We start from the raw sequence: 24,579 nt of genomic DNA, 5'->3' as shown, positions 1-24,579 counted from the left end.
CCCAGGGGTGACGGGGGCTGTGGGCACGGGGACCCCCCCAAGCCTAGGGCCCCCGGGGGGGTCAGGGCAGGTTTGGGGGCTGGTGGCACCTGGGGGGCTTTCCGCTCCCTCTCCCCGGAGCTGGGGCGGGGGCTTGGTGTCCTGCCCCCCCCCCCCCCTTTATTCTTGCCACCCCAGGGAAACTGAGGCACGGCCCCTGTGTGGGGGCTCAATGGTGGAGGTGGGGCCAGCTGGGGGGAGGGGGGACTGCCCCCCACGCTGTTAGGGGGGGCCGGGGGCTGCACCCTCAGCTGTGGGGGCAGCGGGGGTCCTGTGGGGCCGGACCCCCCTGGATGGAGCTGATTATGGGGGGGGGAACTGGGAGTACCCCCCCGCTCCGTGGGAGCAGAGCTGCCCCCCCCAGGGCCCCACGCGTGTCCCCTGCCCCTCCGTGGGCCTCCAGGCACCCCCCCCCACCCTGCACATGGCCCCCCCTCCAGGGCCCCACGCGTGTCCCCACCCCCCGAGTGTAGGCCCGAGGCCTGCGCTCCCCGCCCCCCCCGCGGCCTCACGCGTGTCCCCACGCCCCCCCCGCGGCCGCCCCCTCCCCGCAGCCCCACGCCGTGGCCCCGGCCGCCGCCACGCGTGTCCCGGTACCTTCCACAGCCGCCGCCCCCTCCCCACGCCGTCGCCGTCGCCCCGGCAACCCGCTCCCGGCGTCCCCCGCGGCTCTCGCGAGAGCCGAAGGGGCCGCCGGGATTGGTAGTCCTTCCTGACCACGTGATGCGCCCCGCCCTGGCGGCGGCCAATGGGGAGGCGGCGGGGGCGGGGCGCCGCTGTTTGAATCGGGGCGGCGGCGGCGGCGACGGAAGGGGGGGGGCGGCGGCCCCGGAACGGTAACGGGGGGGGCGCCACCGGGAGAGCGGGGCGGGGCCACCGGGAAAGGGGCGGGGCCACGGGGGGGTGGGCGGGGCCACGGGGGGGGCCATCCCCAGCGGGCCCGGTGGTTCCCGCAGGCCTCAGCGGGGGCCTGGGCCTTGAGTGAGGCCTGAGCCTGTGCCCGGTGCCGCCGTCCCGGGGTGACCGGGGCCGGTGGAGCCGAGGAGCCCCCCCGTGTCTCCCCACCGGGCTTGGGGCTTGGCGGAGGCGCCCCCGAGAGCCGCCACCGTTTGATGGGCCCGGCCCCGGGCACCGCTGGAGCCGATCGGTGCATTGCCGGAGACAGGCCTCCGCCTGCCTGCAGCCCGCCGCCGTGTGCCGCGCCGCCTGCGCCCTCGTCCGCACGACGCCGCCGGCCGGGCGCCTCCTTGCCTCCCGATCCGGTAGGAGAAGCTCTGTTCGCCAGCTCCGGTCGGTCTGTGCACACCGGGGCCTCCGGCCTCGCCCGCCCCCGGCTGCGCCTCCATCTCCGGCCAAGCTCAGCGCCGTCCCTGTCCCAGTGGTGGCGGGGACCCGGCCGGAGCGCGGGGGCCAGGCGTCCCCCTTCGGTTCCCAGCCGTTTTGCAAAGCCCCGGCTTTTGCCAGTGGCGTTCGGCGGCCGCGTCCCCCCGCGGGCTCTTCCGCTTCCCCGGGGCCGGTTTAACAGAGCCTTCCCCTCCTCGGCCCCTTCCCGGCTGGTGCGGCTCGGGGCAGCCCCGGCCTGTGGCCGCGGGCCTCCTCGGGCAGCCCAGGCGCCCCGGGGATGGCTCCCGAGGGTCTCCGGCTCAGCAGCGAGGGACGAGCGTCCCTTCCTCGCCGGCTCCCTGCCAGACCCAGGAGGCAGCTGGGGTCCCCGGCTGCGGGCAGGGCTCTGGCAGCTGCCGCTCCAGGCAGGAGGCGGGGGTGCCGCGGCCCCTTCGGCCAGCGAGTGGACGTCTCTGCCGGCGGTGGGTCCCGGCACTGCTCCGGTCCCCGCCGAATCCGTGGTTGTGGTGGGGGGGCATCAGGGGGGGAATTTTTCAAGGAGCGCCTGGGATGAGGCTCCAGCCGGGTCAGCGGTGACGGGGGCTGGCACCAGGGGCCCCAGCACCCTTCCCCGCCGAGCCCCCGCTCCCTGCGAGCGCCGGGGCCGGGAGCGGGTCTGCGCCGGCCCCACCAGCCCCTGTCACCCCAGGCCCTGGCACGGTGACGGCAGCGAGCGCAGCCGGGGTCAGACGTTGCCCCTTCCCCGTGGCTGCTCCAGCAGCGGCGGCGGCTTTCTGTGCTGTGCGCCTTTAACGAGCGCAGCCTCAGCGCGGTGACGTGGGGTGGCCCAGGGCCAGGAAGGGGAACCGTCGCCTGCCAGCCCCGCCGAAGAGAAGCCCAACAACTTTTCTTTTGTGCGTGGCCGCTGGCTCCCCGGCCCTCCCCGGCTGCCAGCGCTCATGGCGGATTAAACCCCGTGCGCCGACGGCGGCCGCGCGCCCCCGGTAAGGCCCCAACAAAGACTTTATCCCTCTTCCTTGTTTGTTTTCAACAGGGCTGGGGGGGAGGAGGAGGAGGAGAAGGAGGAGGAGGAGGAGGGAGGCGGTGGAGGCGAAGCTCGCTGTCTCCCAGCCCCGGTGCCTTGCTGCAGCGTGCGGCTCCCGCCCCGGTGCCCCACCAGCCCCTGAGGTGCGAACCCCTGACTTGTGGCGGGACGCGGGCGGCCGAGTTGGGTTCGCCAACATCCGGGAGCTCGAGCTCCGGGGTGGCGGCCGTCCCCGTCCCCCCCCCCCCCCCGCCGCCTCCTCCCCACGCTGGCCGTGGGCCTGTCCCCGGGACTGTGGGGCTGCCGTGGGTCGCCCAACCTGCCCGGGCGAGCTGCTGGGTGCTGCCTGCAGCGGACCCCCCACCCTGGGGCAGCTGGGGGGCCGCGGACGCGTCCCTCCAGCCGGTTGGCACGTCGGGAGCTCTGGAAGCGCGGGCTTGCGTAACGCCGTGTTTTGACCGGAGCGGGCGCTGGGGGAAAGCGGCGAAGGACAATGCCGCCGCCGCCGTCACCACCACTGTCACCGCCGGGGCTCGTCCCCCGGCTCCCACTGGACCCTTCCCCACCAACCCTCCATGGGGACACAGCTGGAAAGCGCTCACGGCCGCTGCTGCGCTTTGTGCCGGTGCGCCGGGCTCCCCAGCCGCTTCCCGTCTGCCATCGCAGGGATCCAGGCGTTAATGCGTGCGGCGTCTCCCCGCGGAGGGTCATGTTGTTGTCTCTGGCGCTTGGCGAGCGCGGCTCGGGGAAGCCAGCATCGCTGGTGATGAGCCAGGCTGTGACCAGGGCAGGAGCGGGCAGCCTTGCCCGTACCGGCCTCTTGCCGGGCACCGGTGCTTCTGCAGACCGGCTCCGGTAAAACCCAGCTCGGCGGGAGTCTGCGTTCATGCCCGGAGGCTTGGGGGGGGATTTTTGGGGAGGGGTCCTGGCCCGGGCACGCAGCACCCCTGGCCGTGGGGCTGGAGGGGCGGTGGGTGCCGGGAGGCTGCGTGCCGCAGCCGCGGGGCAGAGGAGCTGGTTTTTAGCCAAACTGGAGGGAGGACCCATCCCGCCAAGGATCCGGCGCTTCCCAGCGAGCTCGTGGAGGCGGCGGGTGCTCCGTGTCCCCCAGAAGACGGGTGGCCATGGCGTGCCAGGCGCTCCTGGGAACGGCTGCGGATCCCAGCTGGGCTCCTGGCCCATCGCGGCGGGGGGTGTTGGGGTGCAACACGGGACGAGGAGCTGAGGGGCACCCTCCCCGTTTGGGTGATTTTGGGCGGGGGTCCTCGCCCCGGCTCAGGTCTGCTCCCAGCAGCTCCCCCGCCGCGGGATTACCGGGGTGGCACCGGGGATGGCTGGCGCAGAGGCAAAGGTCGCCGCAGAGGGGACCTGGCAGCGGTGGCGGGGGCAGCGGGGCGGCTCGTCCCTGCTCCCACCCTGCGTGGGATGCCTGGGGTCTCCCCCCGCCCTGGCAGGTGGTTCTGCTCAGCGCCGGCGGCAGCGGGAAGGGGAGCTGGCACCGATCCGACGGCTTGGCTGCTGCCTCGCCGGGCTTGTTTGGGGCCGGGTGACCTTTGCAGGCTCCCTCCAGCCCCCGTGGCGTTGTCCCGGCTGGGGGCAGAGTGGGTAGCCCGCCTGTCCCCGAGGGTCCTGGCAGCCGGGGCGGTGGGGGATGAGGGACCCCCGGCTCCCGCCCTGCCGGCGTTTTGGGGGCCGGTGGCAGCACGGCTGGGAGGAAGCCAGAGCAGCCGCAGGCAATGCCACGGTGGGAGCTCAGCCCCTTTCCCGGCACGGCCGGCTCCGGACCCCCGGCAGCCTGGCTTCCCTCCTTTTTCTTTCTTTTTTTGAATTTCCTGCCCCCTGAGGTCTGCGGGAGATCCCTCCCCCTGCCAAGGCCTGGCAGCCCGCGCCCTCCACAGCTCCCGCCGTGCTCTCGGCCGGAGCCGGTTGCTGGTGCCCGAGTCCCGCCTGGTTTGGGCACTTTCTTACTGCTGGTCCCCATCTGCTCCCCCCGGGCCGTGCCGCTCCGCTGTGCCGTGCCGTGCCGTGCTCCATGGCTGCCGTGTCCTGCTGGGGCCGGCTGCCTCTCGGCACAGCGCTGGGGGATTTTTTCCTGCTCTTGGCCATCCCGCAGGACGGCCGCGGCTCTTGGCGTGGCATCCCTACTCATGCTGGATTTTTGTGCTTTGAACCACGCTGTCTCTCTCTAAAGTCGCTGCTCGTGTTTTCTAGAGGGAGGCAAACTTGCCTGGAATGCTGGCGGTCCCGGCAGCGATGCCGGTGCTCAGCCACGACCGGCAGCGGGGGGCAACGCCATCCCCGGGTGGGCAGCAAGAGCCGAGGAGCTGCCAGCCCCTCTGCCAGGAGCCCGCTGGGTGCCCCGGTCGGGCTCCCCGCCTCACGCCTGCCGCAGGCAGCGGAGCCCCACGGTTTGGCACAGCCTTGGAGAAGCCCTCGGCCACCTGCGGTGCCCCACGGCGACGCAGGATCCCTGGGGGTGACAGCAGCTGCCCGTGCCAGCTGGCCAGAGCTGCGGCTGGTTGTTTTGCACCGCCGTGGCGTGAAAGACAGGCCCGACGGGACGCTGCCCTCCTCCTCGGGGGCCAGGGCTGAAACCACGCGGCAAGAGGGACCGGCCCGGGCACGGGGTCTGAGCAGGCTCCCGGGCTGCTAGGCCTTTAAATTCCTTTTAAAAGAAATTTCAGAGAAGTCCGGGGGTGAGGGGGAGGGACGGAGGCACGGCAGGCGATGCTGGGGACGAGGAGCCTGAGCAGCGGTTTTCCCTTGAGCCTCGCTCTCGGGACCCCGGCCTCCGGGGGTAAATCCCGGGGGGCTGCGGAGGAGGACCCGGCTGCTGCTCGGCAGTGCTCGGTGCCGGCTGCTCGCCTCCGTACCGCCCACGGCCGGCCTGGCACAGAGGGCAGATCCTCCCTTGGCGGCCACGAATGCCTGGCGCTGTGTGCAAGCCGTATATTAATGTAATTACTATGTTTGGCCTTAATTACCCTTTTTCCCCCCCCCCGCCTTTGTTGGCATTCCTAGGTCCGGGCAGTGACCTGGCAGCCTGGCGAAGATGCCTCTTCACGGCGCGAGAGCTGCGGCTCTCCTGGCTTGGGTAAGGCCTCCCTCTGCCCCGCCGCAGCTCGCTCCGTAGGTGGGACGTGCGGCCCGGGTGGGACCCAGCCGCTGCCGGCACCGGCGGCTCCCCGGGGGCACGATGCCGGGGCCGGTCGAGGCGGGGATTGTGGCTGGGGCAGGTGGGTGATTGCAGGAGAAGCCTTGCTCACCGTTCCTGTCGAGTAACCAGAAATGCCGGAACAGCTTGGTCCGGCCATGGAAACTGCCTGGGAGCCGGAGCCGAGCCTGGCGCAGGGAGCAGGCCTGGGAAGCGAGCAGCAGCTGGACTGTAAAGGGGCTGTTGGATCTGCCCGCAAAGCGGTGCCGTGTCTGCGCAAAGCATCGCGGCCCGTCGATAAACGAGACCCGTGCCGGCCCTGCCGGCTGTGGAGCCGTGGGGATCGCGGTCAGCTTTTGCCTGGGCAGGACGGGGGTGGTCGTGAAGGGCTGGCTTTGCTCTCGCACCCAGACCGGTCTCGCTGTCCCCTGCCAGGACTGGGAGGTGGCGGGTGGCACAGCATGGCGCCACGCTGGCTTCTGCCTTCTGACCGTCTCGCCCCACTTCTAGGTGAACAGCACGAAGGTTTGTACCGATCCCCTCCATGACCTGTCACAGCTCCAGGACTGTAGCGTCTTCATCAGCATCATCAACAAAATGTGAGTACGGGGAGCTGGGGCGCGCGCTCCGAACCACCCCGCTGGCTGGAAGGCGGCGGTGAGCGCACACTGGGCTGCCTCCCGCAGCCACGGCCTCGGCCCCCGACAGCCTCCGCCGGCCGCCAGCACGGTCCCTCTCCGGGCAGGGTGGGAGCGGGGGTCCTGGGATATTCCTCCTCTGGCAGACCTGGCGCTGGATCTCCAGCTCCTCCGAGCGAGGCTCCGGCGAAGCACAGCGCCTGTGTAAGCAGCGCTTGCCGCTGGGTGTGCTCTGAAGTCCGCTGCAGTGAAAGACGGGGCTCGTGCCTTCGCAGCGTGGCTGCTTTGCACCTAAACCCACCGCGCGCGGGACGATGAGCCTTTCGGGCTGCCCTGCTTGGAAGCCTCTGTATGTCGATGATGTACCAGGGCTCTGCTGGCAGCCCCGGCTCGAGAGAAACCTGCTGGAGGCAGCTGAGAGAGGGTCTGCTCCCCTGCCTGCCCCACAGCCCTGCAGGCAGGGGCTGCCCGTTGCGTGGCCGGGGTCTGCCTGCGGAGCGCGGGGCAGAGCTGTCGGGCCCCGCGGAGCCGCCCAGGTAGGATTTTGGCCAGAGTTTCTGTCGTTTGAGGCTTTTTATCTCATCTGGCACTGACGTCTGGGCTCGCTCCTGGTGTTGAAGCAAAGAGCTGAGCACTGATGCCAGCGGCGCAGGGGCTCCCGGAGCCGCACGGGAGGTGCTTTATTTCCATAAATGCTGCTCGGGTGAGGAAACAGCCCGGCAAGTTTTCCTGAGCTGCAGCCTCGGGATCCTGAGGAAGCCTTGAGTCTGTACAGCGGCTTAAAGAATGACAGCGCCCGCCCCACGAAGCGCTCCTGTTCTCTGGGGACGTCAGGCCGCTTCCGAGTACGGGGTGGGCAGGACTGAGCTTGTTTGCTGTCCCGGGACCCGAGGTGGCCGGGCAGGCCTGGGAGGAATGCCTCTCTCAGGAGCCGCGTTCGTTGCCTGGGAGCAAGGGTGATTAAAACCTGCAAGCCGTAATGGGCATCGGAGCTCGGACCGAGCGCGCTCTGCTCCGGCTGCGTGTCGTTAACGAGCTGGCGAGGCAAATTGGGAGGGTGTGAGGCTGCCGCTCAGCGCGCGGCATTGCTTTCAAACCCTTCCGGCGGGAGGCTCTGTGGGAGCTTGTCTGCTATAATTACCTCCTTCACGGCGTAAGGAGAGCCTGCTCGGAGCAGGGATCTGCCCGCGGTGGGTGGGGAGGAAGGAGCTGCCTGCACCGGGGATATATTTAGTCAGACCTGGTTAATCTCCTGGGTCTGTGCTCCGGCTCAGATTAGCCGGGATCACCGCCGGCGTGTGCTCGCTAAACAGGCCTGACCGTAGCTTGATAAGCGGGGTGGCTGCTGCGGCAGCCGGCTGAGCTGCAGGGGAGCTCCCCACGGCGCCGGGGGCCGGGCCGGGAAATCCGTGAGGATGAGGAAATCCTCGTGCCGGCCCCTTCCCCGGGCAAGGTCCCTGCTTTCGGTGCCTTGGGAGTAACTGAAGGTACCAAAGCAGCGCCGGTGGAGCACGGCTGGCGTGGGTTTTAGGCACACGGTCTCTGAACGGCGGCTGTTGAGGAAGAGTGTGGTCTTGAGCAAGAACTGCAAGAGGCAGCTTCACCTCCCCCAAAATCCAGCGTGGGCTCCCGGGCAGCGACCCGGAGGGGAGCGGGGCCTGCAGGTCTCCAAAATGCCATGTCCCGCAAACGGCGACGCTTTGCGATAGCAAGGGAAACGCCCGGCTGTAGGGCGGCCCCCGCGGTGCCTCCCCGGCCGGCGGGGATGCCGCCAGCTCCTCTGCCGCGCCGGATGCCGGGGCTGGCAGGCAGAGGAGGAAGCGGCGGAGGCCGGCAGCTGCCCAGCTCCGGCTGCTCACCAAACGCAGCCATGTTTGTCGGGGCTGTGGGGAGCGTCTGCGCCTGCTCCCGGGCACAGCCTGGTTGGCTTTTGCTCGGCCGCCCGCCCTGGCACGGGGGCGTAGGGCAGACCGACGCCGTATTGCCCGAGAGGCAGCCCCTCGCTCGGTGAGCTCTGTTACAAAAAAAAAAAAGCGCACTGTTCGTTTAATCCCTCGGCGAAGCGTTAACACAACCCGTGCACTCTTCTAGCCACAGGAGCGAGGAGGGGGAGTCAGTGCTGGAGCAGCCGCTGCCGGAGAGGATCTCCTTCATCCGCAGCTTCCTGCAGAGTAAGAGCCCCCGCCAGCGCCGGGGGAAGCGGCTGGCCCTGCTCGGTGCCCCCCACCCCCGCGGGGTCTGGCCTTGGCCTGCAGGCTCCCCTCTCCCCTAAGCGACCCCCCGCTGCGGCGGCAGCTTCCCGAGGCGCAGGCGGAGCTGCCCGGACCCCGCGGCAGCGTGCGGGAAGGAAAGCTTCCCCGTGGGAATCCTTGCCAGAGCCCGGGCTCGGTGCGAAGGAGGTCCGGGGGTGAAGGGCAGGGTGCCGATGGCTGCTCCGGTGACACTGCTTTGGGGCGGCGTTCCTAGCCCGGGGCCTGGCCTCAAGCTGCTCAAATCCCGCTGGAAAACCTTTACCTGAGCAGGAATCCTGGGAGGGGAAATGGGAATTTTCTTGCACTTTTGCTTGGTCTCTCCTGGAAGGGGAGGCCCCGTATCCCACCCCAGATCCCACCCCGTATCCCACCCTCCATAGACGGGACTCGGTTTGTGCTGGTGGTGGAGGAGAAGGCGCAGGGAGATGCTGAGGGCGAGGTGGGGAGGCCGGGACCGAGGGGGAAGTTGTCAGGGAGGGAATAGAAAGCCCGTTAATGGCCAAGGCTGAGCTCTGGGGGCTCAGCTCCGGAGCCCAGCCCGCCCTCTGCCCCTTCTCCTTGGGGATGCATCACGGAGCCCCCAGCCCCTCACCTCGGGGGACGGACACACGCCACGGGCTGGCAGGCAGCGCGCCCAGCGCCCGGGGCTCCTGCCTGACTGGGAATCCTGCTTCACGTTGCAGAGCACTGCAAGCACAAATCGGCCGCGGAGAACCTGGTCTCGGCACAGAAACTCCTGGAGGGAGAGGAGCTGGCGTTGGCCAAGGTAACGGCAGGGCACGCTTTACTCCTAGCCGGCACCGCTGCGCCGATGACCGACCTGGGGTCGCTGACGCTTACCCGCCTCGTTTCAGGTGGCCGTGCTGCTCCTGTATCACACCTCCATGAGCTGCAAGAGCCCCGGGGACTGGAATGAGTTTGACTACAAGACCCAGGTAACCCCTCCTGGGTTCCCCCTCCGGGCCGGGGCACAGCGGGAAGCGGCGGTGCCTTTTGGGGGGTGCTCCGAGGCCCGCCCTCCTGTTCTGGGTCCCCTGGAAAGACGGTGCGGGGTGGGCGCTGCGGTGCTCACCAGTGCGTCTGGGCAGTCAAAGGCTCGTGACTGCCGGCGTGGGCACCTGCCGGGGCAGGCACGGGCGGGCAGGGAGCTGCGGTCGCTGCCTGGCTGGCACCGCTCTGCCTGCAAACCGCGGCTGCTATGGCAGAGCTGCTGACCCCGTGGCTCCTCCGACACAGGTTGAGCTGGCATCGATCCTCAGATTTGTGCTGGACAACGAGGAGAGCCTGAATGAGAATCTGGAGACGTTTCTGCAGAGGAAAGGTGAGCGCCGGGCCCTGGCTGCCCGCGCTGTGGCTGGGGTAGCAGGCCAAGCCTTCTGCAGGCAGAGCAGGCACTGGGCACGTTGGTCTCCTGGCTGGCACCAGTGCAGCGCCGTGGTGAGACCGACAGGTTAACCTGTTTGCTGTGGTGACGTCCAAGCGCCAGCTTGGGGTGGGACAGAAGCAGTCCCTACCCTTGTGGAGAGCAGCAGTGTGGGATGCTGCGAGCACACAGCCCTGCTGCCATCTTCCTCCACAGCTCCCGTGCCGGCAGCACCTTACCGGCGGGGATGACCCTTTTCTAGAGCATAAAAACATTGGGTTTTTTTCCCCCATTTGTGCTGCTATAGCAGCCAAGCCATAAAAGCAGCAACACCATCCAGATCCCCTCTCCCCGGGACTGAGCACTGCAAAACGGTCCCCTGTAAGCTCTTCTTTAGGAGTGGGGCTCCTGCGGGGCTCTCCCCACGCAGCAGCACCCCGGCCTGTGCGGCGCAGGCCGCTGAAATGCGCTTTCCCTGGAGGAGCGAGGCGGGTGGGAGCGGAGTGCCGGGGCAGGACCGTGGAGACGGCGGGGCAGGGATGTAAGGCAGGTTTATGGCTTTCTCGCCTGGGCTGATCCCTGTTCCCGAGTCCCTGCTGGAATTTGTGGTTCCTGCGCATCGGGGATTTCGGCTGCTAAACCCTCCCTTCTGGCATTAACCTGAAGATCACAGCCTGCTTCTCGCTTCTGGTTTCCAGCACCGCTGTCCTCGTCCAGCGCGTCCAGCAGCAGCTCCGAGGAGCACTCCCCGCTGCTCTCCCTCCCGCACAAGCGAGAGGTGCGTTTCCTGGAGCTGCAGAAGATTGCCTCCTCCTCCGGCGCCAACAAGTACGTCCCCAGCCTCCGGGCTGCCGCGGGGAGCGAGGGGAGGGGACAAACGGACAGGGCGGCTTCTGGGACCTGGAGATGCACCCGGGGCGCACGCCAACTCGACGGAGGCCCCCTTTCTGCGGCGGTGCCGTCCTGTTGCGGGCTTGCCGTGGGGATGTACGGTGGGGGAGTGAGGTCAGGCTCTAATTAGCTCCTTTTAGCGCAGCTCATTTCAGCCTAATGAGCACGGACGCTTCCCAGAGCAGCCTGTGGCCCTCTCCTGCCCTGGGTGGGTTCGGGAGGACCAGGCTCCTGTTGCCGCTGGATGCGCTACAGGAGTTTCTCTCTAGCGAGCTCTGCGGTGGGGCTCGGGCTGCGGCCTGAAGGGAGAGGGATGCTTTGCCCTGGGACTGGAGGTGGTTCTATACGTGCACGCCGGGTGCTTGGAGACCGGCGTCAGTGCAGTCGAGATGAGGAGAGCGGCCTTTCTGCTGGGGTGACGAGGCATCGAAGCCATTGCTCCGGATTTGCCCCCGAGATGGGGGAACCAGAGCGGGTCTGGCTGGGCGGGGAGGGACTGCGCCCCGCTGTTGGCTCTGGATAAGCGAGTAACGCGGCGTGCCTCTCCACAGCATGCTCCCCGGCCCCCCGTCCTCGCCCATGGGGGACGTCATGCAGACCCCCCAGTTTCAGCTGCGCCGGCTGAAGAAGCAGCTGGCTCTTGAGAGAGAGAACCGGGATGAGCTGGAGGTGGAGCTGGCAGAGAATCGCAAGCTCATCACGGAGAAGGGTCAGTGGTTAGCGGGACGTCCTGGGGCGCGGGGAGGGCTCTCCGGGGCTGAGACCCCTCTGGTTTCTGTGACTTTCTGATACGGCTTTGACCTCGCCACGACCGTGGTGCCATCCTGCCAGCCCCCAGGTGGGCACAGCTCCCGGCTTTGGGGCTTTTCTGCTTCCCAGAGCAGCCCGGGCAGCTCGGGGTTTGCTGCGCCTCGCTCCGTGGCGGGCCAAGGGCACCCTTCCCCGTTAATCTGGACCAAAGCGCGAAGCAGAAAGCCTTGCTGATGGGAGCCAAGACAGCTCCGACGCCGTCGTAACAGCTCTAAGCATCTCTGGGAGGTGGCTGTTGGTCCCTCTGCCAAATGATTTGGAGCGGGCTGGCAGGCGTAGGAGTCTCGCCATCCGTGTCCAAAACACGTTCCGCGCTGGGGATTTCCCCAGGCGCATGCGGAGACCGCGGGTTCCTTCTTCCCTCTCGTATTCCCGTACATGTCCCGGGCAACAAAACCCGCGACAGAGGCAGCGCCCGTGCTGAGCAGCAGTGCTGGCAGCCTGGCTCTTCCCTGTCCTGCTGCAGGTGGTTTCTGTGCAGCGGCTCCTCACCAGCTTGGGAGAAGGACAGATGTCCTCGCTGTGCCGTTGGGGGGGTTCAGGTGACATAAAAAGATGGTAACGGGCCCTTTCTCCGCCCTCCCCAGAGGCTCAGATCACCATGATGCAGCAGCGGATTGACCGCTTGACTCTGCTCAACGAGAAGCAAGCCGCAGACCAGCTGGAGCCCAAGGAAATGGAGGAGCTGCGGGAGAAGAACGAGAGGTAATCCTCCGGGGGCGTCCGCTCCCTCCTGCTAGGCTGGTCCTTGTCACTCCCGTGTCCCCGCGCTCTGTGTTGCCTGTCCCTTCCCCAGCAACACACAAAACAGGTGAGGGAAAACCTTCATGTTCTCTCCTGCCTCCTCTGCAGCTGCACCCCAGGCTTCGGCAGTCATAGAAGCACAGAAGGGTTTGAGTGGGAAGGGACCTTTCCAGCCCATCCAGTCCCACCCCTGCCATGGGCAGGGACATCTTCCACCAGATCAGGGTGCTCACAGCCCCGTCCAGCCTGGCCTTGGATGCTTCCAGGGATGGGGCATCTCCCACCTCTCTGGGCAACCTGGGCCAGTGTCTCACCACCCTCAGCGTGAAACATTTCTTCCTTCCATCCAGTCTGAATCTCCCCTCTTTCAGTTTAAAACCATCCCCCCTTGTCCTGTCGCAGCAGGCCCTGCTAAAAAGCCTGTCCCCCCCTTTCTTGTCGGCCCCCTTTAAGCACTGCAAGGCTGCAATAAGGTCTTCCCAGAGCCTCCTCCTCCCCAGGCTGAACCCCCCCAGCTCTCAGCCTGCCCTCACAGCAGAGCTGGGCCACCCTCGGACCATCGCTGGGGCCTCCCCTGGCCCCGCTCCCACAGCTCCATGTCCTTCCCGTGCTGAGGACCCCCGAGCTGGACGCGGGGCTCCAGGGGGGTCTCCCCAGAGCGGGGCAGAGGGGCAGAATCCCCTCCCTCGCCCCGCTGCCCACGCTGCGGGGGATGCAGCCCAGGACACGGTTGTGCCAGCCGGCTCATGGCGCCTCGTGGTCGGGTCCATTACGGCCCGTAGCCCTTTTTTTCCCCCCCGCAGCAGGCAGGGAGCCGGTCCCACAGCAGGCAGCGTGTTCTGACAGCCCGCTCCTTCCCCTGAGCCCGGCACGGGAACGGCCGTCCCCATGTGGGAACAGGGCATGCTGCCCGCATGGGTCTCGCCTGCCTCCGGAGCAGCCTGTGTGGCCTTCCCAGCTTCCCGGCTCTGGGATAAGCTGAAAGCTTTCAGAGACACAGAGCCTTATTGGAGCTCCCGACCCCAGCCCCTTCCTCAGCTGCTCACCCTCCAGTTTGATCCAGTTTGGTCAGATCTGAACTGGGCTGCGGCGTGCACTTGAATTCCGTCGCCTGCCATGCTGCACCCCGGTCTCTGCCGCATCCCGGTGCAGCGCCGTGCTTGCCTGGGAAGGGCGCCCAGCCCCCGCTGGCAGGCGCTGTGCCTTTTTTGCCCTTTCCCCACTTATTTCACTCTGCAGAGGGGCGGCTGGCGTCCTGCAGCTGCCTCCGCCCTCGGCTGGCGCAAAGCACAAGCATCGCTTATCTCTGCTCTGCTTTGCGACGTATCGGGACCCAGTTTAGAGCTGAATTTATGGTGGTTTCTCACCACGGCACAGCGATACCTCGCTACCTCAGTTTCCTCAGCAATGTCCAGCGGCATCAGCCCCCAGCGATGTCCTCGCTTGCCTCAGGCTTGCACCCCCCGCTTTAACGACCTCCTCTCCCGCAGCCTGATGGTGCGCTTGCACGAGGCCCTCAAGCAGTGCCAGGACCTGAAGACTGAAAAAGGCCAAATGGACCGAAAAATCAACCAGCTCTCCGAGGAGAACGGGGACCTTTCCTTCAAGGTACGGGGCGCTGTGTCCGCTCCGTGGCCCCGCAGCCCAGCCGTTTGTGGTGGGAGCCGGGGGGAAGGATTTGATGGCAGCGCCGGACGCTGGGCTGCTTATGGCTCTGCCGCTGGCCTCCTGTGGCCTTGACCCAGTGACCGAGCCTGCTTTGGGCTCCTGATCCGAAGGGGAACCGTGGTGGGGGAAATAGGGGCCGGGTGCAGGGCGTGAGCACCCAGGACGCTCGGGAGAGGGGAGCGGAGCAGAGCCCCGGGCAGCGCGGGCACTCTCTGCCCCTCCTCTGGGACGGGGGATTTTCCCTTCGCAGCTGCGGGAGATCGCCAGCCACTTGGTCCAGCTGCAGGAGGCCCTGAACGAGCTCTCGGAGGAGCACAACGCGGCCCTGGCGCAGTCGCAGGAAAAGCAGGGGCAGCTGGAGAGCGAGCTGCGTGCCGCCCTGCAGGAGAAGGTGAGGGGTCCCGCGGGAGGCTCCCGGGGCTGCCTCGCGCCCTGCCGGCTCTGCGGGCAGGGTGCCGTGGGCAGGAGCCTCCTGCCCGGCCGTGCCGGCACATGGGGAGAGGCTGTGCAAGCCGGCTACCGCAGGAAGCCTCTCCCCGCTCCCGGGAAGGGTTCCCCGCGATGGGACAGGCTGCTGTCCTCACCGCCAGGAGAGGAGCCCTGAGCTTGCCCAGACGAAGCTGCCAGAAAGCTGGGTGTCGATTAAAGCTGGGTGACTGCGCCTCTCCTTGCTCCTTGCCTCGCGCCGTGCTCAGTCCCACGTCTCTGTCCCCAGAAATGCTCGGAAGAGAAGATCGAGATTCTCCAGGGGAAGATTTCTCTGCTGGAGGACCAGCTGGCCAAGCTGGGGGAGTGCAGCGCCCAGGAGAAGGGAGAGGTCATGGGAGACGTCCTGAAGGTAGGGCTGGCTCTCGAGGGAGCCTCTGGCTCCCGCAGCGAGGGCGGGCAGCGCTCGGGTGGGAAACTCCTCCAGCTGGGGAGAGCGGGGCGTGCTGGGGGGTGCAGGGTAAGGCTGCGCCGGGCAGAGCCGGCCGAGTTGGGAATACCGCTCCCGGGTGGCTGCTGGCTCCCGCAGGGTCCCATAGCGTGGGCCGGCTGCGGAGGGAGCGGCTCCTGCACGGTGAGAGAAGGCATTTGGTCCCAGAGAGCAGAGCGGCACAAGGCTGAGGGGAACGCGGGGTGCACTGGGGGTGCCGGGAGGGAAGGTGGGCACTGGGATGCAGCACGTGGGTCTCCGGCGAAGCTGTTGGGTGCAGCTCGAGTAACGCCTGGGGGTGCGTGTGTTTTGTTTCCCCCCCCTTCTCTTCTCTTTGCCAGCTGGAAGAGCTGAAGCAGGAGGTGTCCAGCCTCGCTGCTAAAGGGGCCGAGCTCCAGGCCACCGTCCTGCGGCTGGAGGAGGAGAAGCAGCTGCGGGAGGCAGCCCTGCAGTCCGAGCGCGGCCTCTTCGAGGAGGAGAAGCAGCAGCTGAGTGGCCTTGTCGCCAGCCTCCAGAGCTCCCTCTCCGAGAGCCACCGGGCCAGGGAGAGGCTGGAGCAGGACCTGCGGGACCGGGAGGCCGAGGCAGAGGCAAGGCGTGAGGGAGAGGCCGAGCGGCTGGCTGCCCTCGACGCCCAGCATGAGAAGACCCTGCGGGAGAGGGACTCTGCCCTGCAGCAGCTCCAGCACCTGCGGGAGGCCAACGCATCCCTCGGCAGCCAGCTGCAGGCCATGGCGCAGGCCCAGGAAGCCAGCCAGGCCGCCTCAGCGGAGGAGAAGGCTGAGCTGAGCCGCAAGATCGGCGAGTTGGAAGCCAGGATCCTCGAGCTCGGCGCCCAGCGGCAGCAGGGAGCGGCGGAGGGGCTGAAAGCCCAGGTGCGGGAGCTGGAGGGCAGGCTGAAGGAGAGCCAGCAGAAGCTGGCCGAGAGGGAGAGGCTGGCCCGGGAGAACACCCGCCTGCAGGAGCGGCTGCTCTTCCTGGAGGAATCCCTGCGGAACACCGAGGGCATCCTGGAGGACGAGAAGAGGCGGGCGGCCGAGAGCCTGGAGGGCAGCCTGGCCAGGATCGCCGAGCTGGAGGCAGAGAGGCAGCAGCTGGCGCAGGGCCGGGAGCCAGCTCCGCAGGAGCGGGGCGAGGAGGCAGCCAAGCACCGGGCGCTGGAGGAGAGCTGGGAGAAGCCGATGGGAGCCTCCCCTGCTGCCCGAGGGGAGGAAGGAGAGCGCGGGCGGCTGGAGGAGGAGATGCGGGTGCTGAGCCGGGAGCACAGCCGGGCCTGCCAGCGGCTGCAGGCCGAGCAGGAGAAGGCGGCTGCGCTGGAGGCCCGGGCGGAGCGCCTGGCCGCCGAGCACCAGGAGAGGCTGGCCGCCCTCCAGGCCGACCTGTCCAGCGCCCGGGCGTGGGCGAAGGAGAAGGAGGGCGAGGAGCAGAAGCTGAGGGCCGAGGTCTCCTCCCTGCGGGAGAAGATGGCCACCACGGAGCAAGCCACGGCCCAACGCGTGGCCGGGCTGGAGGCAGATGCCCGGAGAGCCTCCGAGGCGCTGGAGGGGGTCTCCCAGCAGCTCTCCCAGGAGAAGCTCAAATCCAAGGAGCTGGAAACCGCCGTGGAGCGGCTGCGGAGCGCGGAGGCCGAGCTCTCCCGGGCGGCCGCCGCTGGCAGGCAGCGGGAGGTGGAGGTGAAGAAGCTGTCCGGGGAGGTGACCCTGCTGGGCAGCAGGCTGGAGGAGACGCTGCGGGAGCACCGGCGGGAGCTGGCGGGCCGGGAGGAGGAAGCCGAACGCTTGCGGCAGGAGGTGGAACGGGCCAAGGCGGACTGCGCCGCCGAGCGAGCCCGCAAGGCAGAGCTGGAGGCGCAGCTGCAGAACTCCCTCAACGAGCAGAGAGTGGAGCGGTCGGTGCACCGGGAGGAGCTGGCCCGCTCTCGGGGGCTGGTGGAGGAGAAGGAGGGCGAGCTGGAGGAGCTGCGCCGGAAAAACGTCTTGCGGGGCGAGGAGCTGAGGGACCTGCAGAAGACGGTCAGCAAGCTGAAAGGAGAGCTCGCCTCGGCGGAGGCGGCCAAGGAACGGGCACCCAAGGTGGACAACGAGGCCACCCGGAGCAGGGATGCGGAGGGGGACGGCGTCAAGGCCACCTGCTCAAAGGAGATGTCCCTCAAAAGCTCGGAGGAGAAGACCCGTCACAAGGAGCAGGAATCCGGCTCGGGCCAGGACCTTTACCAGGAGAAGCTGAAGGAGAGCCAGGCGCTTCGTTTGCAGGTGGAGGAGCTGGAGCAGAAGTGCAGGGAGCAGCAGGAGGCTATGGCCGCCCTGGAGCGAGCGGCGGCTGAGGCGGCGATGGAGCAAGAGGAGCTGGAGGCCTCGAGGAGGGAAGCGGCCCAGCAGAAGGAGAAGGCGTCGGAGCTGCAGAAGCTGCTGGAGGCCTCGAGGTCGGCGCAGGCTCTGCACGACGGCGCCGTGGAGGCCCTGCGGAAGGAGCTGCAGGAGAAAGGCAGGGAGCTGGTCCAGAGCAAAACCGCCATCGCCGCCGCCGAGAAGGAGCTGGCGTCCCTCCGCTCTGCGGCGCAGGAGAAAGGCCGGTCAGAGGAGAGCTGGAAGGAGCAAGTGTCCCAGTGCGTCCAGGAGATGGAGAGGAAGAACAGCCTGATCAGCAGCCTGGAGCACGAGGTCTCCATCCTCCATCGGCAGGTGACGGAGAAGGAAGGGGAGAGCAAGGAGCTGAAGCGCCTGATCGTCGCTGAGTCGGAGAAGAGCAAGAAGCTGGAGGAGAGGCTGCGGGTGCTGCAGACGGAGATGGCCACCGCCGCCTCCCGGGCGGCCGAGAGGTGCTCGCTGATGAAGGTGGAGGTGCAGCGGTACCAGGAGGAGACGGAGAAGCTGCGGTTGACCATCGAGGCCCTGAAGAGAGACCGTCACTGCCAGAGCGAGCGGGAGGACGAGCTGCGGCAGGAGGTGAAAGTCTGCCAGGACAAGTGCCTCCAGAAGGAGCAGCTCCTCGCCGCCCTGCAGCAGGAGCTCGGCAGCGCCCAGGCGCTCGCCGGGGAGTTGCCGGCGCTGAAGCACCTTTGCCAGCAGCTGCAGGCCGAGCGCGCCTCCCTGGAGAGCCAGCACCGCCAGGACCTGGAGCAGAGGGCGAAAGCCCTGGCCGCTCTGCAAGCGGAGCTGGCGCGGGCCAAGCTGGAGGCGGCCGAGGTGCCCCCCCTGCGGGAGCGGTCGGCAGAGCAGGACCGGGCCATCCAGCGGCTGCAGGCGGAGGCGGCGGAGCAGGCGGCGCGGCTGGCGGGGCTGCAGCAGGCCAACGCTCGGCTGGCCGAGGAGAACCGGGGGCTCGGCGAGAGCCGGAGCCGCGGGCAGCAGCGGCTCGAGGCGGAGCTGGGCCAGGCCAGGGAGCGGCACGCGCGGGAGCTGGAGCGGCTGCGGTCGGCGTCGGAGGAGCTCGTGGCCGGCAGCCGGCAGGAGGCCGAGGAGACGGCGCGGAAGCTGGAGGCGATGAGAAACGAGTACGAGAGCGGCAAAGCGGCGGCGCTGGAGGAGAGGAGGAAGCTGCTGGAGGAGAGGCAGAGGCTGACGGCTCAGGTAGGGGCTCCTGCAGCCTCCGCGCCGGGCGGGGGCAGCCCCCCGGGAACGGGGGCGCGTTCGGTCTCCTGCGCGCCCCTGAATCCTCATCCTCCTGCTCAGCCCGGGAGCCGGGGGTCTGGGACGCGCTCGGGCGCGGTGGGGATGGGCGCTCCTGGGAAAGGCAGCCCGGTCTGCGCCGGCCGCATATTCACTTCTGCCTTTTGTGCTCGCAGGTGGAGCAGCTAGAGGTATTTCGGAAAGAGCAAGCTAAGCAGGTAACGCGTGCGAAGTGCTGGCTGCTTAAACGGTGACGGGGCACGGCCCTAGCTGCTGCCGCTTCCCACCGGAGCTGCCCTCTCCTCTCGTGAACTGTTTGCGGTGGGGACCCAGCCGTGGGGCGCGTGGCTCCAGGTCTCTGGGCTCACGCCTTCGCCCCCGGGGAGTAGGAACCAGGGCCCAAACCTGCCGCCTGCCCGCTTGTGGCTTGGCACGGCTTCTCGCTCTCGCCTTCCCGGCGTGGCCGTGGGGCACGCCACAGGCAGTGACCGGCTGCTGAGAGCACCCAGGGCTCCTCGACACAGAACCGTTGCTCCTGTGATACCTTGTCCTCAGTGAGAGGGGATCTGGGGGGAGCTGGGATGCCCCATGCCTCCTGTCCGTCCCTTTTCCCCACCCTCTTTAACGGAGGTTCAGCCCCTCGCCCAGCCGGCGGGAACGGCCGGTGCCGGGCGGAGGGGGCTGCGCTCCCAGAAAGCGCAGTCCAGCCGCGGCCAGAGGTGCGATGCTTTACAGCAGCACCACTCTCAGACACGCTGCGGCTTAGTGCGTGGGAAACGATGCTGGAGAAGCCCCATTTCCCTGCCCAGCTTGGTTCGCCCCCACAGTCCCGGCCTGAGGGACACCGCAGAGGCCTCGTGGCTGTGACCGGGGGGCTGGGGGCTCCCCGAGCATCCCCCGGAGCAGGGAGAGCCCAGCTGGGGTCTGGCAGCCGTCTCCCCTTGCCAAGGGCGACATCCAACCCGTGGGACCGCGGCTCGCAGGCGCCGGGGCGGTGGGTGCGCTCGCTGCCACGCTGCCGAGGGATTTACAAGCCGTTCGCCCGCGCCAGGGGCTCCCGCTGCAGCCGGGGGCCTCACGGGGTTCGTGGCTCTTCCGTGGCGTCACGTCCCGCCTGCGCCTTGGGCAAGCTGCAAGCAGCCGCCCCCCACTCTGGAACCGCAGGAGCACCCCGTCGGGGGGGATGCCTCCCCCTCGAGCCGCGTGGCTTGAGATTTGGCACGCAGGGCGCCTGCGGTGGGCTGGGCCTCCTGCTCTTACCCCGACAGCAAACAGTTGGCAGCGGAGACGCCGGCTCCGGTGACGGGGCACTGCGTAACCGCGCCGGCTTCCCTCGCCCTCCCGCCTCAAGGGGTCTCGGCTTCGCTTCCAGCGCGCGGCTGCTCCTTACGCTCGGGTAGCAGGAACCTCGTCCCCGCAAAGGCTGATGTGGGGTTGCTGTGGCTGCCTGCCTCGAGCCTGCTAACGAAGCGCCGGCTGTGCCAGGAGCTTCCTCGGTGGCGGGCACTGCTGAGCAGCCCCGGGCCTCCTCGTCCTGCCCCCGGAGCTGGCTGGCGGGGGGGGACGTGCTCCTCCACGGGGGTCCTGTGCCCGGAGCTGGTCTGACCAAGCTGTGTTCTTCCAGGTGGAGGAGCTGAATAAAAAGCTGACCCAGCACGAGAAGGCCACCCGAAGCCAGCAGCAGAGGGTGAAGGTAAACAGGGACCAAAAACCTGGGAGCTGAGCTGGGTTGAGCCCTGGGCTGAGCCCTGGTCAGCCCCGGAGCTCGGTGGCCGCCCCCGAGGGGTGTGGGGGGCTCGGCCGAGTGAGGCGGGGGTGTGGGGTGCCTCTGACCTGGTCTCTTCCCTGCCTGCAGGCGCTGGAAGCAGAGCTGCAGGCAGAAGCCAGCCGCCAGCAGGAGAAGGTGGCAGAGCTGCAGGCGCAGCTCGCCCAGAAGGAGCAGGCGGCCGAGCACTACAAAGGCCAGGTATGGCAGGGGCTGGCACGGCCCCGCCGTCCCCGTCCCGCCCCGGGCAGCGCGCCACGGGGAAGCCTGATGCGTTTTCTCTGACATCCTAGATGGAAAAGGCAAAAACTTACTACGACGCAAAGAAGCAGCAGAACCAGGACCTGGCGGAGAAGCTGAAGGCCATGGAGCAGCTGCAGAAGGAGAACGCGGAGCTCCGGAGCGAGTCGGAGAGGTTGGCCAAGGAGCTGCAGCAGAGCGTCCTGCAGGCCAAGGAGTCGGAGCTGAGCTGCAGGAGCCTCACCAGCCAGGTCCGCAGCCTGGAGGCTCAGGTGGGCGCGGCGCAGCGGGGCTTCGCCCTCCTCCTCCTCGCCTCTGTTGCCGGCTCGCTTGGAGGATCCATCCCTCCCTGCTTCCCATCCAGGTGGAGTTTGCCAATCGGCAGCTACGGGAGCTCGGCAAGTTCCAGGTGGCGACGGACACGCTGAAGGGCCGGGAGACTTTCCGCCAGAACCCCGCCGATCTCAGCGCCGACAGCCTCGACCTCAGCCTCGACGAAGCGCAGCCGCTCAACTCCACCAGGTACCGGCACGCCGCAGCTTGGCGGAGCCCATCCCGCTGCCGGTGTCGCAAAAACCCGGTGTCCCCGGTCCTCCCTGTTCCCCGAGGGCCCCGGGAAGCCCCTCAGCGCCGCCCTCGTGCCCCGTCTCTGCAGGAAGGTCGGCCGCTCGCAGTCAGAGGCCTCGGCGGTGCCGCCAGGCAGCGAAGAGTCGCTGGCGTCCCAGCGGCTGCCCCGCAAGGTGGAGTCCCTGGAGAGCCTCTACTTCACCCCCATCCCCAGCCGGACGCGGTCCCAGCTGGAGAGCAGCGCCGGCTCCCTGGGCGACCTCTCGCTCGACTCCGGCTGCAAGACGCGCTCGGCCCGGCGCCGCACCACCATCAACATCACCATGACGAAAGTGAGCGGCCCCTGGGCCTGGGGCAGGGAGGGATCTGCGGGGCAGGGAGGGATCCGCGGGGCCGGACCTCTGCGCTGAGGCTGGGGACGCGTGGTTTGCTGTGCCTGTTATCCGCTTCCTCCCTTCCTCTTCGCCGCTCGCCCCATGGGACAGCAGCTGGGCAGCCGCAGGGCGCAGCACCCTGCGGGCCGCTCCAGCCCCGCCAAGGGCGGCCCTGGGACGGGCTGGGGGGGTTTGATACCCGGGTGGGGGCAACCCCCGGTATCAGCACAGGCTGGGGGATGGAGGGGTGCAGAGCAGCCCTGAGGAGAGGGACTTGGGGGTGCTGGGGATTGAAAAGCTGGCCATGGGCCGGCAACGTGCGCTGGCAGCCCAGCAAGCCAAGCGTCTCCTGGGCTGCATCCCCCGCAGCGTGGGCAGCGGGGCGAGGGAGGGGATTCTGCCCCTCTGCCCCCTCTGGGGAGACCCCCTGGAGCCCCGCGTCCAGCTCGGGGGTCCTCAGCACGGGAAGGACATGGAGCTGTGGGAGCGGGGCCAGGGGAGGCCCCAGCGATGGTCCGAGGGTGGCCCAGCTCTGCTGTGAGGGCAGGCTGAGAGCTGGGGGGGTTCAGCCTGGGGAGGAGGGGGCTGCGGGCAGAGCTGATTGCGGCCTTGCCGTGCTTAACGGGGGCTTGTGAGAAAGGGGGGGACAGGCTTTTTAGCAGGGCCTGCTGCGACAGGACAAGGGGGGATGGTTTTAAACTGAAAGAGGGGAGATTCAGACTGGATGGAAGGAAGAAATGTTTCACGCTGAGGGTGGTGAGACACTGGCCCAGGTTGCCCAGAGAGGTGGGAGATGCCCCATCCCTGGAAGCATCCAAGGCCAGGCTGGACGGGGCTGTGAGCACCCTGATCTGGTGGAAGGTGTCCCTGCCCATGGCAGGGGTGGGACTGGATGGGCTGGAAAGGGCCCTTCCCACCCAAACCCTTCTGTGATTCTGCGATCCCTGAATTTCCCCCTCCCAGAAACAGCCCAAGACCGAGGAACCGGACAGCGCCGACGTCTCCTTCTGCAGCATCCCGGCGGCTCAGCCCCCGAACGCCGCTCCCGGCAAGGGCCGGCTGCGCTCGGCCTCCTCTGCCCGCTCCCTCGTCAGCTTCCCCTCGCAGGAGTCCCTCGGCAAGCTGGACACCTCCTCCCCGCAGGAGACCCCCGGCGATTCGGCGCTGCTGGGGCTCCCCGGCTACCGGCCGGTGACTCGCAGCTCCCTCAGGCGCTTGCAGGGGGGCGGCAGCAGCTCCAGCCTGGGTGCGTGTGGGCAGGGGGGCGGCGGGGCGGGGGGCTCTGCCCTGGCTTGGGGGGGCCAGTTCTTGCCTGCCCCCTCCCCGCCTTTCAGCCCTCCCTGCTTTGGGTTTAGGCCGCAGCAGCATCTACCTGGGCACGTGCCAGGACGAGCCGGAGCCGCTGGACGACTGGAACCGCATTGCGGAGCTGCAGCAGCGGAACCGAGCCTGCCCGCCCCACCTGAAGACCTGCTACCCCCTGGAGAGCAGGGTGAGGGTTTAGCTGCCCGCGGGAGGGGACGGAGAGCGGCTGGCAGGCGGCCCTGGGGGCACGCGGAGCCGGGGAGCGTTGATAGCCACCGGGGAGCATCGCTGGCCGCCCCTCGGTGACACCTCTGCGCCGCCTCCCCAGCCCTCCAACTCCCTGGGGACCATCACGGACGAGGAGATGAAGACGGGCGACCCGAAGGAGACGCTGCGGCGTGCCAGCATGCAGCCCTCGCAGATCACCGCCGGCACGGCCGCCCGCCGCAGCACCCTGAGCACGGCCTGGGCCGGCGGCATCACCACCCGGCAGCAGCGGAAACGCCTCTCGGACGAGTCCCACCAGGGCCCCGACACCCCGGAGGTGAGCCAAGCCGTGCCGCACCGCGCCGGTCCTGCCTGCCGCGAGCTCCCCAGCTTCCCCAGGAGCCAGGCTGGGGCTGGTGGGCAGCTGCAGATGTTCTCCAGATGTTGAGGGGGTGCTGGGGCCCTGGGAACGGCTCCTCCTGGGGCCGGTGCCTCGGGTCCCCTCCTTGCTGTTGGCTCCCAGGGAGGGTGGCCCCGGGGCTCTGTGCCCCAGGTGAGGGTCCCGGTTTGTCCCCTCTCTTCCAGTCCAAGAAGCCGACCAGCTGCTTCCCGCGTCCCCAGACCCCCCGGGACCGCGGCGAGCGGCGCAGCTCCCAGGTCAGCCGGAGGAGCGAGCAGCAGGCCCCCGGCAAGCAGGTGAGTGGCCGGGCCTGGAGCAGCGAGCTCCGGGGAGAAAAAGCGGGGCTGGGACCCCCCTGTCCTGCCTCACGCTCACGGTCCCACGCCCTCCTCCGCAGCCCGAGAGGCGCCAGTCGATGGCGTTCAGCATCCTCAACACCCCGAAGAAGCTGGGGAACAGCCTCCTGCGCCGGGCGGCCGGCCGGAAAACCACCCCCAAGAACTCCCCTCGCGGCAGCACCCGCCGCTCGCCCCGCATCGCCACTGCCAAGTCCCCCAAGGGCAAGGTAGGCAGCGCGCACCCCCGTGGCAGGCGGCTGAGCCCCCCGTGGCCCCCTGCCGAGCCCCCGATGGCGTGGGGGGAGCACGGGGGGAAGCTCCGTGCTCTCCCCAGTGCCCCGAACCCCTGCCCTGGGCTCACGGGGGCAACGGGGGCACCAGTCCCTGCTGTCGGGGGCGGCGCGGCCCTGTCCCTGCTGTGCCACGGAGGCAGCGGGTCCCAGCGTGGGCACAGCCGCCTCCAGGGCCGTGGCCGTGGGGTGCTGACACTCACTAACGTCCGCTCTCTGCTCTGCCCCTTCCAGGCCAGTCGCCGAGCGCTCAAGGACACCAAATTCTGAGGTTTCCCCCGTGCCCTGCGCTGCCGGCTCTGCCCCGGCCCCAGCCTGCGCCCCCTTGCCTCTCCCTGCCCCCCCAGTGCTGTGGGCACGTCCCGAGGGCCCAGCAGCGCCGGGGGGGGGACGCAGACGAGGCCCCCTTCCCCCTGTGACACTGCCCTGCACCTCCCCCCACCGCCCCGGGCTGCCTGGGGCTCCCCCGAGCACGGCAGGGCCCCAGTGCCCTTCCTGCTGCACCCAGCGTCGCCCCTCTCTGCACCCCCCGGGGCCGGGGGGGTGCACGGGGAGGGGGCCGTTCACGGGGAACACCCGTGGGTGCAGGCAGGAGGGGCGCAGGGCTGGCCGCGGTGTCGGTTATGCCAGGCTGGGGCCAGG

At 68.8% G+C, this 24,579-nt stretch overlaps 1 protein-coding gene across 6 annotated transcripts; it reads left to right on the top strand.

Annotated features, from left to right (window-relative positions):
* The first annotated feature begins 960 nt into the window (after positions 1–960).
* Positions 961–24,352, top strand: NUMA1 (nuclear mitotic apparatus protein 1). Of its 6 annotated transcripts, none has more exons than XM_082305059.1 (26): positions 961–1,301; positions 5,429–5,501; positions 6,072–6,160; positions 8,291–8,370; positions 9,135–9,217; positions 9,306–9,386; positions 9,688–9,772; positions 10,513–10,642; positions 11,257–11,414; positions 12,103–12,220; positions 13,750–13,867; positions 14,178–14,318; positions 14,643–14,765; positions 15,185–18,412; positions 18,628–18,669; positions 20,076–20,144; positions 20,307–20,417; positions 20,510–20,728; positions 20,821–20,978; positions 21,112–21,355; positions 22,361–22,643; positions 22,753–22,889; positions 23,031–23,246; positions 23,495–23,605; positions 23,707–23,874; positions 24,172–24,352. In XM_082305059.1, the coding sequence occupies exons 2-26, from the start codon at positions 5,460–5,462 to the stop codon at positions 24,205–24,207; spliced, it is 6,270 nt and encodes a 2,089-aa protein (XP_082161185.1). In that variant the 5' UTR covers positions 961–1,301; positions 5,429–5,459; the 3' UTR covers positions 24,208–24,352. The 6 variants fall into 6 exon arrangements, with proteins under 6 accessions (XP_082161185.1, XP_082161186.1, XP_082161182.1 ...); XM_082305056.1 differs by lacking the exon at positions 961–1,301 and adding an exon at positions 2,235–2,366; XM_082305057.1 differs by lacking the exon at positions 961–1,301 and adding an exon at positions 2,444–2,550.
* The last annotated feature ends 227 nt before the right edge of the window (positions 24,353–24,579 follow it).

Source organism: Platalea leucorodia (assembly GCF_965183815.1).
Source record: "Platalea leucorodia genome assembly, chromosome: 2".
In the NCBI taxonomy this organism is placed as follows: domain Eukaryota; kingdom Metazoa; phylum Chordata; class Aves; order Pelecaniformes; family Threskiornithidae; genus Platalea; species Platalea leucorodia.
This window is presented reverse-complemented; position numbering and strand designations above follow the sequence as displayed.

Excerpts from the sequence above, each read along its gene's own strand:
- NUMA1 (XM_082305055.1), top strand. The coding sequence starts at position 6,551 with ATGTCGATGATGTACCAGGGCTCTGCTGGCAGCCCCGGCTCGAGAGAA. Across the intron at positions 14,319-14,642 it reads GTGCCGCCCTGCAGGAGAAG|AAATGCTCGGAAGAGAAGAT; the intron begins GTGAGGGGTCCC and ends CTCTGTCCCCAG. Across the intron at positions 20,979-21,111 it reads CAGCCGCTCAACTCCACCAG|GAAGGTCGGCCGCTCGCAGT; the intron begins GTACCGGCACGC and ends CCGTCTCTGCAG.